Source organism: Peromyscus californicus, unplaced genomic scaffold (genome assembly GCF_007827085.1).
Source record: "Peromyscus californicus insignis strain IS unplaced genomic scaffold, ASM782708v3 Scaffold_16__1_contigs__length_79575227, whole genome shotgun sequence".
NCBI classification, from domain to species: domain Eukaryota; kingdom Metazoa; phylum Chordata; class Mammalia; order Rodentia; family Cricetidae; genus Peromyscus; species Peromyscus californicus.
In genome coordinates, this window is record NW_026294458.1 from 10,535,581 (window position 1) to 10,547,956 (window position 12,376).

Consider the following 12,376-nt stretch of genomic DNA (forward strand, 5'->3'; position numbering starts at 1 on the left):
TTATAGCTATTCTGGCTTATGTGTATCATGTCAGTTCTGCATGAGTAAAGATGTTTAAAAGATTAACAGGAAAGAGAGAGAGAAGTGAAAAGGTGGTTGGAGTCTGAGCAGTTTGTACAGGATACCACCCAGCATACAGCACCCGACCAGCGTGGCCCAGAGTGGGGATTTACTCTCCTTTCCATTTCCGGTCAACATACTGAGATCAAGCAGCAATAAAAGGATGCATTTTATTAGCCTTTCTACATTTGATCATCTGTCTCCTTCCCATTCCCACCATCTCTCATCTCGTGCACACCGCTATGGGGAGCCCTGTTTGTGATTCTCAGGGCGGGAGGATCAGAGGGTTGGTCTCCCCTGCGGGCCCTGGGCACTCAGTGGAGCAACTTTTCTTTCCAGGGAAAGGAAAAACCACCAGCTTCTTTTCCTCAGGCCCCAGATAGAGGAAGGAAACATCCAGCTTCTCCCCCTGAGGATCCGTGGTTAGATCTAGCTGCACAGGGAAGGCTTCCTTTTCCATGGAGGCTTGGGGCTTCTCAGCATCCAGGTCAGGGAGGTGCTGGACAGATCCTTTTGGAGCAGTTACGGAGGGGGAGTTGATGGGGGCTTTGTTCTTCTGAGGGTCCTCGTCCACGGAGGGCTGTTTCTTGGACTCCTGGGTAACAGCAGGGTTCTCACCTCCAGGGACCTGAGCCTGAAATAACAATGTTTTCAAATGCACAATTCTACAGGGAATGCCCTGCCACATCCAGCACCAGGCAAAGCAGTTGTGTGACTGTGTATCTGTAACATGGTGTTGGATAGCCTAGGCTCAAATTCTTCCTCTCCTGCTTCAAGTCTTCTGGGTGCTAGGATTACAGGTTCACAGGATGCTTACAGAAACCAGCCACAGCAGCGGTTCTCAACCTTCCTAATGCTGCCACGCCTTAATACTACAGTTCCTTAGGTTGTGGTGACCCCTACCATAAAATTACTTTTGTGGCTACTCCATAATTTTGCTACATTTATGAATTGCACTGCAAATACCTGTGTTTGCTGACGGTCTTAGACCAACCCTGTGAAAGGGTCATTCACTTCCCCTGGGGGGTGCGACCCACAGGTTGAGAACCGTTACAGGGATGGGCCTCCTGATATGAAGATTCATAACAAAACAGGTGGGGGTCAGGTGGAACCAAGGCCTGCAGAAGCTGGTCAGCAGGTCTTCCCTTTGAGAGCAGTAGTCCAGAGGGGCTTAAGGATGGACCCCGAGTCCCCAGGGAGTTGTCTTTGCTCCCGGGAGTGGCAGCAGGTACCCTCTTTTACTGTGTGTTTGGGGCCAGGCCTGGTATGGTTCCCTCCATCCAAATCCTCTCACTGGTCCATCTTAGGGATCAGAACAGGCAGGTGATAAGGGTAGGTGCCAGCGGCCACACAGCTCACAGGGGCAGAGGGCAGGGATGAAGCCCAGGCAGCCTGTCGGACTGGAACAGGCTACCCCACAATAAGTACTTAGTATTGTGGAGAGGGATTGGACGTTTTCACGGAAGTGAGTCTCCCTGAGATGAGAGAGGTCTCTCTGAGGTATTGAATTTCGCACCTTGAAGGCTTTAAGCTGTGCGTGTTTGCAGTTCACTGTTCCTGAGTTCTCCCTTATCCTACGGGGTCACACCAAGACTAAAGAGTAGGGTAACTTTCTCTCCTGTAGGTGCGGGCTTAGATAGCCTAAGTAAACTGACCCTGGATCTTGGGAAAACCAAAAGGGCTGGGGCATAGGCACCTAGAGATGGAGCATCTGATTCCATGGAAAAACTCCAGGATTAGGATGATAGGGCTCAATGGGGAGAGCCACGCTCCTGCAAGCCCAGCGGCCTGAGTTCGAGCCCCCAGAACCCACGTAAAGGTGAAGGGGAGAACAAACCATATCAAGTGGTCCTCTGATGCCACGTGTGTGCCACGGCACACGTGCTCATACACTTACATTGTGCAAACACGCAATAATGATAACATTAGAAAAAACCAGATAAATACCTGAGATTCGAAAAACTCACACGTCACAGAGACAGACTTTTCTAAGGGTTCGTGCATCAGGGAACCGTGGCAAAGACCGACAGGCTAAAGGAAGAAAGATGTCATGTGAGTTTTAAGTTACTGGTGAGCAGAGCCCTGGCTTTCTGCTTGTGTAGACATAGGGCTGCACCATGCTTCTTTGCTCCTGCCTTGAAAGAGGGCAGGCTCCACGCCAGTTCCCTCTGAATTATCTAAAATAACCAACAAGTCCAGCTTGCTTCTGGCAATGGTAACAGTTTCAGGAGGTTCCTCCGGTGTCTACGCACTGTCCACCGCCTGGCCCTGGGTCTGCCCTTACACACTGCCCACCACCTGGCCCTGGGTCTGCCCTTACACACTGTCTACTGCCTGGCCTGGGTCTGCCCTTAACACTGCCCACCGCCTGGCCCTGGGTCTGCCCTTACACACTGCCCACTGCCTAGCCTGGGTCTGTCCTTACACACTGCCCACCGCCTGGCCCTGGGCCTGTCCTTACACACTGCCTACCGCCTGGCCTAGGTTTGTTCTTACACACTGCCCACTGCCTGGCCTGGGTCTGCCCTTACACACTGCCCACCGCCTGGCCCTGGGTCTGTCCTTACACACTGCCCATTGCCTGGCCCTGGGTCTGCCCTTACACACTGTCTACTGCCTGGCTTGGGTCTGGCCTTACACACTGCCCACCGCCTGGCCTGGGTCTGTCCTTACATACTGCCCACTGCCTGGCCCTGGGTCTGCCCTTACACACTGCCCACCGCCTGGCCTGGATCTGTCCTTACATACTGCCCACTGCCTGGCCCTGGGTCTGCCCTTACACATTGTCCACTGCCTGGCCCTGGGTCTGTCCTTACACATTGTCCACCGCCTGGCCCTGGGTCTGCCCTTGGATCAGTGAGGAAGATTGATGGTTTCCTCCCTACAACAGCCCTTAATGTGTTCTGAATGAAGTTTTGTCTTCTCAGGCAACAACACTCTCAGCTCCTTCACCTTCTGACTATCTGAAAATGAAATTACTTTTTAAAAATTATGAACGTAATAAATCATTATTTAGAACTACATAAATGAAAAGAAAGAAACCTGACCTGTAACTCCATGAATGGTTCTCATTACCCGCAATCCTTTCATCCTTTTCCTCTATTCTTTTTTCTATGCATGTATATTTTTCTTTTAAGAACTAAGACCATATTTCATATGATATTTTATAACTATTTTGCCACTGAACAATATATTGCAAAAAAATTTGTGTGGCATTGGATAGTCTCCTGTGTTTTTCTTGGTTGTTGTTGTTGTTTCGATGATTATAATGGCTGTGGCTGCCTAGTATTTCTCTGTATTTAATAAAGACTTGTCAAACAACTAGATTTGATCTAATTTTTAAAAAATACTGAAACTATCTTTTCATATATCTCGCTCTGTAGACCAGGCTGGGCTTGAACTCAGAAATCCTCCTGCCTCTGCCTCCCGAGTGCTGGGACTAAAGGCATGCGCTACCAGGCCCTGCCATCATATATCTCTAGTTTCTTCCTTAGAGTAAATCCTTATGTGCTGGTTTGAATGAAAATGTCTCCTGTAGGCTCATATATTTGAACTCTTGGTCCCCAGCTGGTGGAACTGTTTGGGAAGGATTAGGGGGTGTGGACTTGTTGGAGGAGGTGTGTCACTGGGGGGTAGGCTTTGGATTTCAAAAACCTACACCATTTCCAGTTAGTTCTCTCTGCCTCCTACTTGTGGATCAAGATGTAAGCTCTCAGCTACTGCTCTAGCACAATGCCTACCTGCTTGTCACCGTGCTCCCCACCATGATGGCCCTGGACTCTAACCCTCTGAAGCTGTAAGCCTCAAATAAATTCTATCTTCTATCCATTTCCTTGGTCATGGTGTCTTATCATAGCAATAGCAAAAATAACCAAGACACCCTAGAAGAATTATTTTAAGGTCATAGTGTACGTACATTTTCAATGAAAAGTTAACTATTGTACTAAAATGCTGCCTCAAATTCCAAAGAAGAACTCTTAAGTACATCCACATAAAATTTACCAAAATACATCTGAACAGGTTGTCTGAATATTGCTCTATATCCCTTTCCAGGTCACATGAAGAAAAGACCAGAAATTCTTCAAGGCGGCAAAGTCATTAATGTAACATGGTACCCCAGCCTTCCCTTTTGCTCTTTACCACCATGCTCAGAGGCTCTGAGAGAACCTTCCAGAGAAACTGCAGGTGCTTGTGGCAAGAACAGCTGGCTACTCCACGGTAGCTAGAATTTTCTGAATTATCAAAGCGTGTGTACTCCCGGGTGTGGTACTGGAGTGGAGGGGATCATGGTGTCTGCACTTCAGCATCACCACTCACTGGCTGGTCTGATGGAGTCAATTGTTATTTTTAAAATAAATAGCTCTCCCTGGCCCCCTCTCTGCATGCTGCCTGATTCCGTTTGTACGAACTGTCTAAATGAACAAAGCTATTGAGACAGGAATCGGGTTCACAGTTTTCAGGGGCTTCAGAGGGCAGCAATGGGGCCTGGCTTCAGGGAGAGGGGGTTTCTTTTGAGAGCTAATAAACGTATTTAAAGATTATGAAGTGGTTATGGTGGCACCGGTCTGTGAATATACTACAAAAATGGAATTATCCACCTTACAAGGATAAATTTTATTGTGCATGAACTATCTCTCAATAGAGCACTTACTATAAATAAATACATAAAAGTATTTTTAGTGAGCCTTGTGCGATTGTGCTCCAACACGCCATACTGATGGACATTCCCAGTGTATTTCTGACAGTTTTGGGGTGCCTCCTCCCTTATTTTACTTAGCCTTTCTTTTGTGAAGAGTGGTCCAAAGAGTGGAACACCATGCCGTATTCCATGTCCTTTTTGCAACCGTGTTACATTGATGACGAAAATCACTCTTAGAATCAAATAAATCCCGTCACCGAGTCGAGACCTGCCCAATTTCTAACTATCGAGGGATGGAGAAACACCCTGTGCTCTGTGACATCCCCAGTGTATTTTGTGCTCAACAAATCCTGGTGATCTGGGAACGCATACAGATTGTACAGACAGTCGGGAGCACTCACCTCAGAGTCAGAGGACTGGAGGGAACAGTTGGCCTGGGATTTGGTACATGATGACTCTTTGATCAAATAATCCACAAAGTAAGAAGGGCCAGCCACCCACTGTCATGAAATAAAAGTGAAGACATTAAAAATCTTACCCCAGGGAAAACTCAGGATTGGCAACCTTCCTTGAATAGAACTGTCACCACACAAACTCACTGCTCCTAAAAGTCCCCATGGACACCAAACCATGTCAGTAATTCTGCTATTTAGAAAACATAAATCAGTGCCTTTCCCTGTTAAGGATGTGAAGGGCACCATAAACATTTTCTCTTGGTTAGCTTATTTTTCCTTATGAAGATTTGTCTTGTATTTATGTATCTATTTATATAAGAGAGATAACAACATAATTGAAATAAAAATGAGCCTCCTGGTCCATAACTCATAAAACTCAACACCTACCCGAGGCCTTAACGAATCAAAAGTTGTCTCGTTAAACGGTCCATAATCAGTCAGAAAGCAGTGCACTTATGTCCCCCCCAAACCCACATGAGACTATGAATCTGTTCTTCTGGCTTTAAGGTTGGAGAAATAAAATCAAGTCACCTGACACTTGTATAAATCTCAAGGAAAGCCAGAAGCCATGGCCTGAGGGAATGTGCAGCAGATCTACTAGAAATGGGTCTGTAGAGAAAGGATCTCAGGTCCTAAGCAGACAGAAGGTCTAAGTAGCCTCCTCCCAACTGAAGACCTGCAGCTACAGTCTGTGTAACTAACCCGGGCATTTTAGTTTTACCTGGTTAGTGGCCCTGAGGACTTTGACGAGGGAGTACTGCTTTGAGGGGCTCTCACTGTTGAACTTCGCAAGCGACTCCGTGACAGCTTCCAGAACTCTGGGGTCCGACAAGTTAGCAGGGCCCGGGCAGTCGGGGCACATGAAATGAATCTTTCTTTGAGAAACTATTGATGAGAATAGTTTACTAATTGTCAATCCTAATAAGAGTCAGAACCATACAACTATACCACAGGCAAAGACTGAACTAAAATGATAATCCCCAGTGTTGGCAAGCTTGCAGTGAGAAAGACGTTTTTCTGAGAAAGCATTTAGTTGTTGGCGGTATGATAGCGGTGGTAGTACTTTTTCTTTATCTTTCCCTCCCTCCCTCCCTCCCTCCCTTCCTCCCTCCCTCCCCCTTTCTCTCCCTCCATCCCTCCCTCCCTTCCTTTTTGAGACAAGGTCTCGTGTATCCCAGGCTGGCCTGTGCAATCAAAGGGGCCTTTGCCTCCTGATCCTCTCGCCAGGGCCTGGGTTGCAGGCGTGTGCCCTCGTGCTTGGCTTCGATGGCGCTAGGATCTAAGCAGGGCTTCATGTGTGCTGGGCACTCCACCCCCGCAGCTAATGTCCGGTCCCAGCGCTATTACTTTTGTAATCAAAAAGAAATCCGAGTGAGATAGTCTTCACCTCTAACGGACTTCTTTGCTATAGGAATTTTGATCAGAAGCACACAGGGCATGCCCCACCAACAGTCTGTGGGTTACACAGAGCCAGAGAGGGCCACGAATGTGGCCCAACAAGAAACTGCAAATATTCTTAAAACATTATGAAAAAATGTTTTTGCAACTCAATTACACAGCTCCTAGGTGTGAACTTTGTAGATGACAATATTGGATTTCAATGCCCAAACAGTGGACACATCAGTCCCCTCCCTAATTCAATGTCCTTTCTCCTTACTGCTCCTGTAGACAATGGCCTTTGAAAGGCTGGCGTTTCATTATTGCCGTGGCTTACTTATCTGTGGTCCTTAACACCAAGAATAAAATCTAACACATAGTGAATATCCAGTACAACCCTGTAAGGTCAGTAGATGGGGTATCATGATGGCAGAAACATGCGGCCTTTGGTAAGAAAATGCAGATGAGTTCGAAGGTAAAATTGGTCACACCACGATGAGGCTACAGGGAACGGTGATACTATCAATACAGTCACAATCTCTTGGGGAGGAGCTGGAGTTGGCAAATGTGTGATCACCAAGCCAGAGAATTTGCCTTGAACTGTTTTCAGAGAAAACCCACTTTCTTAATTACTGAACATTGGGGATGGAGGAAGACAGTGGGAGAGCCGTGTCCACAGCTTGCCACGGGGCCTCATCACCCAGTCCTGATACCTATGACATTACTGGCACTCCTCAGTTGCCCTCTGATTTATTTCAGACTGGCCCTGTGTTTGTGCTGTAAACTGTGGCTTGTACAGCATTTGCTCCAGGGCTTCCTTACTTCAAGGAAGCAGCAGCAGCAGCAGCAGCAGCATGGCCACCTGGAGCTTGTTAGAAACTCAGGCTTTCAGGCCCTGACAGGCCAATGGAATCAGCATCTGCACTCAACAAGATTCACGGGGAGGGTGCATGCCCATAGTCTGTTATGCAGACATTTCCCACCTTCCTATGCAAGGGACTCCTGCGCTTCCGCGACCGTCTCTTGTACAAAGCGGGATCCAGAAGGAATGTACTCACTTATTTCAATTGTCCGTTCATTTCAGCCTTATTCTTGCCTGCTATTCAGCAACAGTAACGACTTCTGAAACTTGATATGAACTAGGAAGTCTTTAACTGGGGGAGAGGGATGAGCACCCCATATGACAGGTGATACACAACGATAAATCAAGGTCCTGCATGTTCTGTACTTTGAGTGTTTTAGCTAAAGTGGGAAAAATGTCCACTTCGAAAGCAACACTCCTTTCTTGAGTAGAGAGCACCATGAAAGCAGCATTGGGACCTTTCTTAAAGAAGGGAGGGGTTTGAGTTCCAGGACAGTGGTCACCAAGGGCATACCCAGTGGAAGGAGAGATGGGAACGTGTGAGGTGTGGTCAGGCACAGCCGTTGGAAGGGGGACAGGGGGACAGTGGTGTAGACAGAAAGGAACCTGGGACCAGCTGCTGGCATTGTGCCGCTCACGGGAGATTGAGGATTTGGGATCTGAAGCAGGTTGGCACTATGGCTTCTGACAGTGGTTTAGGGAGAGTTCCCTGGAGAGGAGGAGGATGTATGAATGCCAGCAGGGAGGCGGTGCTGGAGTATCGAGCAGCGGGTGCGGTGGGAGGACAGGGCAAGGGAGGAGAAGCTGTGTGCCAACTTGGCAAAGGCTTAGTTAAATGCTTTTTTTTTCTGTCTTTTGTCAAAATGTACAAAAGCCTCTTGACTCTTACCTGGGCGAAGAGTACAGTTATAAGCAAGTAAATAGAGAACTCTTCTTGGCTTGTTAATGTGAAACATTGCTTTGCATTGACCATAAACCTAGAAAAACCAAACACACTTGATGGCGTGATGTGGAGACCCACGAGATGAGGTCAACACCCCTACTTCCTACTCCACTTCCCATCCTCCATAAGTGGAATTTTAATGTAACAAGAAATCGAGTAAAATCAAGTTCTGTGGTTTGGAGGTGGGAAGAAGTGCTGTTTATCATCACACTGTCTAACCTACTCCTGAGACACGGCCACCTGCTAGGCCTCCTTCTCACACTTAGGTGCTGATCACCGAATTCTAACCGTAGGGACAGAGCAGAAACAGTTTCCATTGCCACGCTCTAAGGCCACATCAGCACACTTTCTCTGTCCTTTGTCTTTTGACAGCCTGATGCCAGTGAGCATGGGGACCAGGTTGGAGGTGGCAAGGTCAGAGACAAGCACAGGAAAAATCGGAGGCTCCAAATCACGCCCAGAATAAACGTCCCCTGGCCAGGAGCTTCAAGTTTGAAATTACACGAGACATCAACTCCTAACCTGTGTGCTCATGAGCAAGCACACACTTCTCTGTCTGTGACCCATATCACTAAACCAACTATAACAAGAGGGCACACAGACTATTTGTTTTTCAAAATCAGGTGCAGGTTGGCATGTTTGGTCAAATAATAAGGAAAGGCGATCTTGGTCAAGAAGTTTATTCAAACCACTGAAGACTCCTCTTGTCATCCATGGCTGTCTGTGTTAGTACATGGAAGAGATCCCAGAACCACTGAGAGGCAGGGCCAAACTGACTCCACTGGTTTGGGCCATCTTTGAAAGGGTGAGCTCAAGGCCAGAGAGATGGCTTAGTGGTTAAGATACTTGCTAGTCTTCTAGAGAACTGGAGTTTGGTTCACAGCACCCATATCAGATGACTCACCACCATCCGAAATTTCAGGGAGGGGGGTTCTTACACCATCTTATGGTTGCTGTGGGCACTGCATGACTGTGGTACACACATACGCGCGCGCGCACACACACACACACACACACAGCCAAGGCACCCATACACATAGAAGAATAAAATAATTATTTTAAAAAGGGAGAAAGGATGAGTTCTGAGACCCTTTAGTTCCATGCTTCAGGAAGCTTTCCCAGGAGCCCCTGGTGATCCTGACAGTGTAAGTCACCCCCTTTCCTATCTGAAAACCTCATGTTAATATTCATTAAAACAAAACCAAGTAAGTCACCCCCTTTCCTATCTGAAAACCTCATGTTAATATTCATTAAAACAAAACCAAGCAAGAGCCGGGCGGTGGTGGCGCACGCCTTTAATCCCAGCACTCGGGAGGCAGAGCCAGGCAGATCTCTGTGAGTTCGAGGCCAGCCTGGTCTACAGCGCGAGATCCAGGAAAGGCGCAAAGCTACACAGAGAAACGCTGTCTCGAAAAACCAAAAAAAAAAAAAAAAAAAAACCAAGCAAAAGAAAGCAAGCCACCCTCCATTACTGCCTCTCTCTCTCTCTCTCTCTCTCTCTCTCTCTCTCTCTCTCTTTCTCTCTCTATCACATAAATGTTGGCTCAGTGACTGCCAAAGGATCTTAGGATAGAAAAAGATTTGGGGGGACCTTTTGAAGTTGAGTCAGTAAGACCCCAGTAGGACATCACAGGACCCTCCCTTCCCGACTAAACTTGGTTCTCTCTCCCATGCTAGAGTAAGCGCACAGGTCCTTTGCCTGGGAGGTAAGAAAGAAACGAACAGATGACAGAGTGCCAGCATCTGGCAACAAGTACTTACCGACTCATGCAAAACCCTCGGCTGGCAGTCCTTCTGTGCCTTCTTGCTGAGCACGTGGCAGTCAGTCTCTAAGACATCCAGTGTGAGGTAGAACACAGATCCCATGTCCTCCTACGGGAGGGTTGGAGAAATACCCCACCCCACATGAAACAATCTCAGGACGACTAGACCAACAGCCTCTTCCTGGGTGAGCCAAAGCACGTGTGTTATACAAAGCCTTCTACACTGCTGGAACCTAGATGTGACAGAGTGGATCACTCTTAGCACTTGTTCCTAGGGACAGCAAGAGTGTCCTAGCACACCTACTGACAGTGGCGGAGGACTGTGTTTCCAAACTGGAAAGCACCTGTTGACAAGTAGCCCTAAGCTGCCATCCTGACTGGTCTTTGCAGCCTGTCCAAATGCTGTCCCAAAAGCTGTCACTTGCCTGGAAGTGGTCCCAAACATCGTGCACTCGGGAGAGGCTCAACACGTAGCCGTCCTTTCGGTCTTGGTTGATGCTCTGCAGGGCAAAGCCCGCAACTGCCTGCACTTCAGAGTCGTTACAGCTCCGGGAAAACGGAAAGGAGGAGAGGGGTGTCTGGGGAGGGGAGCGAGCCACGCAGCATGCGGCCAGGGCGCAGAATACCAGAAGTCGAAGCAGAGCCATTCTGTGGGGAACCAAGGTCCAGGATGAGGTCGGTGTGTAGGGATGCCAGGATGGGCCCTATTGTGGGGCCTCAAGATTGACTTGAATAGTTTTAAATAATGGCAATCAGAATGGCTGAATGTGAATTGAAACACCATGTCCTAAACATCACCTTGATCCAAACACGGCATCTTCTGAATCAACATTTTGGATAGTTTGTCAATGTTCTAACCTTAGACCTGGAGCATGGCATTCTTGTGTGCATGTAAACAGTCCTAAGTTTCCTAACCTTTTCCCAGTAATTACAGCAAATGTTTGATGAAGACACTGGAGACCTGGCTTCTGTCCAGGTCTCTATTTGAGACACAGGGGCCTGGCACCGCTTTCCACCTTTCCCGCAGAGGGTCTCATGTCCACACTGTTACCTGGGCAGGAGCACAGAGGCCTGGTCTTACCAGCCGACCTGCCACCCCGCCTGTCCAGATGAGAGTCCTAATCCAGCTGGAACTGAAAATAAGCACAACTCAAAAGTTTCCCTTTCTAGTGCCCGTATCTGTCGGGAAAATGTGCTTCATCTCAAAATTGTATTTAAGGGGAAAAAGATAAAGAGATCCTAGAAGTTTTTCCTTCACACTCCAGACCTAGTCTTCCTTTTGTGACCAACAAGTAAATTCATTAAGAGACCCAAACCTGATACTGTGAAGAGAACAATGATGATGATGATGATCATCATTGAGACAGCTCTGGCTGTCCTAGAACTTGCTTTGTAGACCAGGCTGGTCTTGAACTCACAGGGATCCATGCCTGCCTCTGCCTCCTGAGAACTAGGATTAAACTGATCATGCTTCCTGCCTCTCTTTTTTAGCTTCCATTTAGAGCCCAGGAAGTTTCTACTTATTAGGGCTATGTGAAAAGCAATTTATTTGTTTATTTTTATATTGTTTTGACAGGGCCTTGATCTTGCTATGTAGCTGAAGATGGCCTTGAATTTGTAATCCTCCTGCATCTGCCTCCCGAGTGCTGGGATTAAAGGTGCATACCACCATTCCTGGCTACAAAAACAAGTATCTTTCAAAACTTCTTTTCGTCTAGGACTGGGCCTCGCCTATGCTGGGCAATTGCTCTTCCGTTGAGCTCCACCACAGCGGTTTTTGTTTGAGACAGGGCCTCTCTAAGTTCCCCAGTCTGCCTTGGAACTTCAAGCCTGCTGCTTCAGCCCCTCAAGTTTCTGGGGGTACAGGTGTCCACCACCATACATGACACATACATCCTGTGTGATGCCGAGAGTCAGATGCAGGGCCTCGCTTATATCAGACACACATTCTACTACTGAGCTACATCCACAGGCCACTTTTTAAAAAGTTTCTATTATACACACACACCAGCAGAAGTCACCATGAAAGCAAAGACCTGAGTCAGGAAGGGAGCCTGCAGATTAGGCTGTCTCGGGAAGCATTCCCTAAGATGAGCAACACCTCTGTCCCTACCTCCACCTCCACCCCTGCCCAGTGCTCAAACAGATAGGGGTACTGCTGCCGCAGCAGTACCCATGTGGTGGGCCCTCCATACACAGAGCATCTTAAAGACTCAAAGCTTTGGGGTCAACACTATTCCAAACACAGTTCTCAACAGCTACTAGAGCATATACAAG

The 12,376-nt window shown here is 47.7% G+C and overlaps 1 protein-coding gene across 1 annotated transcript; it reads right to left on the bottom strand.

Annotated features, from left to right (window-relative positions):
• Positions 1-260: 260 nt before the first annotated feature.
• Fetub (fetuin B) lies at positions 261-10,888 on the bottom strand. Its single transcript, XM_052739741.1, has 7 exons — positions 10,525-10,888; positions 10,098-10,208; positions 8,283-8,370; positions 5,876-6,039; positions 5,101-5,199; positions 2,008-2,091; positions 261-694 (listed from the first exon to the last, which is right to left on the bottom strand). Exons 1-7 carry the CDS (start codon positions 10,744-10,746, stop codon positions 326-328), a joined length of 1,137 nt encoding a protein of 378 aa, XP_052595701.1. The 5' UTR covers positions 10,747-10,888; the 3' UTR covers positions 261-325.
• Between the last annotated feature and the right edge of the window lie 1,488 nt (positions 10,889-12,376).

Excerpts from the sequence above, each read along its gene's own strand:
- Fetub (XM_052739741.1), bottom strand. The coding sequence starts at position 10,746 with ATGGCTCTGCTTCGACTTCTGGTATTCTGCGCCCTGGCCGCATGCTGC. Across the intron at positions 10,209-10,524 it reads ATGTTTGGGACCACTTCCAG|GAGGACATGGGATCTGTGTT; the intron begins GCAAGTGACAGC and ends ACCCTCCCGTAG. Across the intron at positions 5,200-5,875 it reads TCCTCAGGGCCACTAACCAG|TGGGTGGCTGGCCCTTCTTA; the intron begins GTAAAACTAAAA and ends ATTTCATGACAG.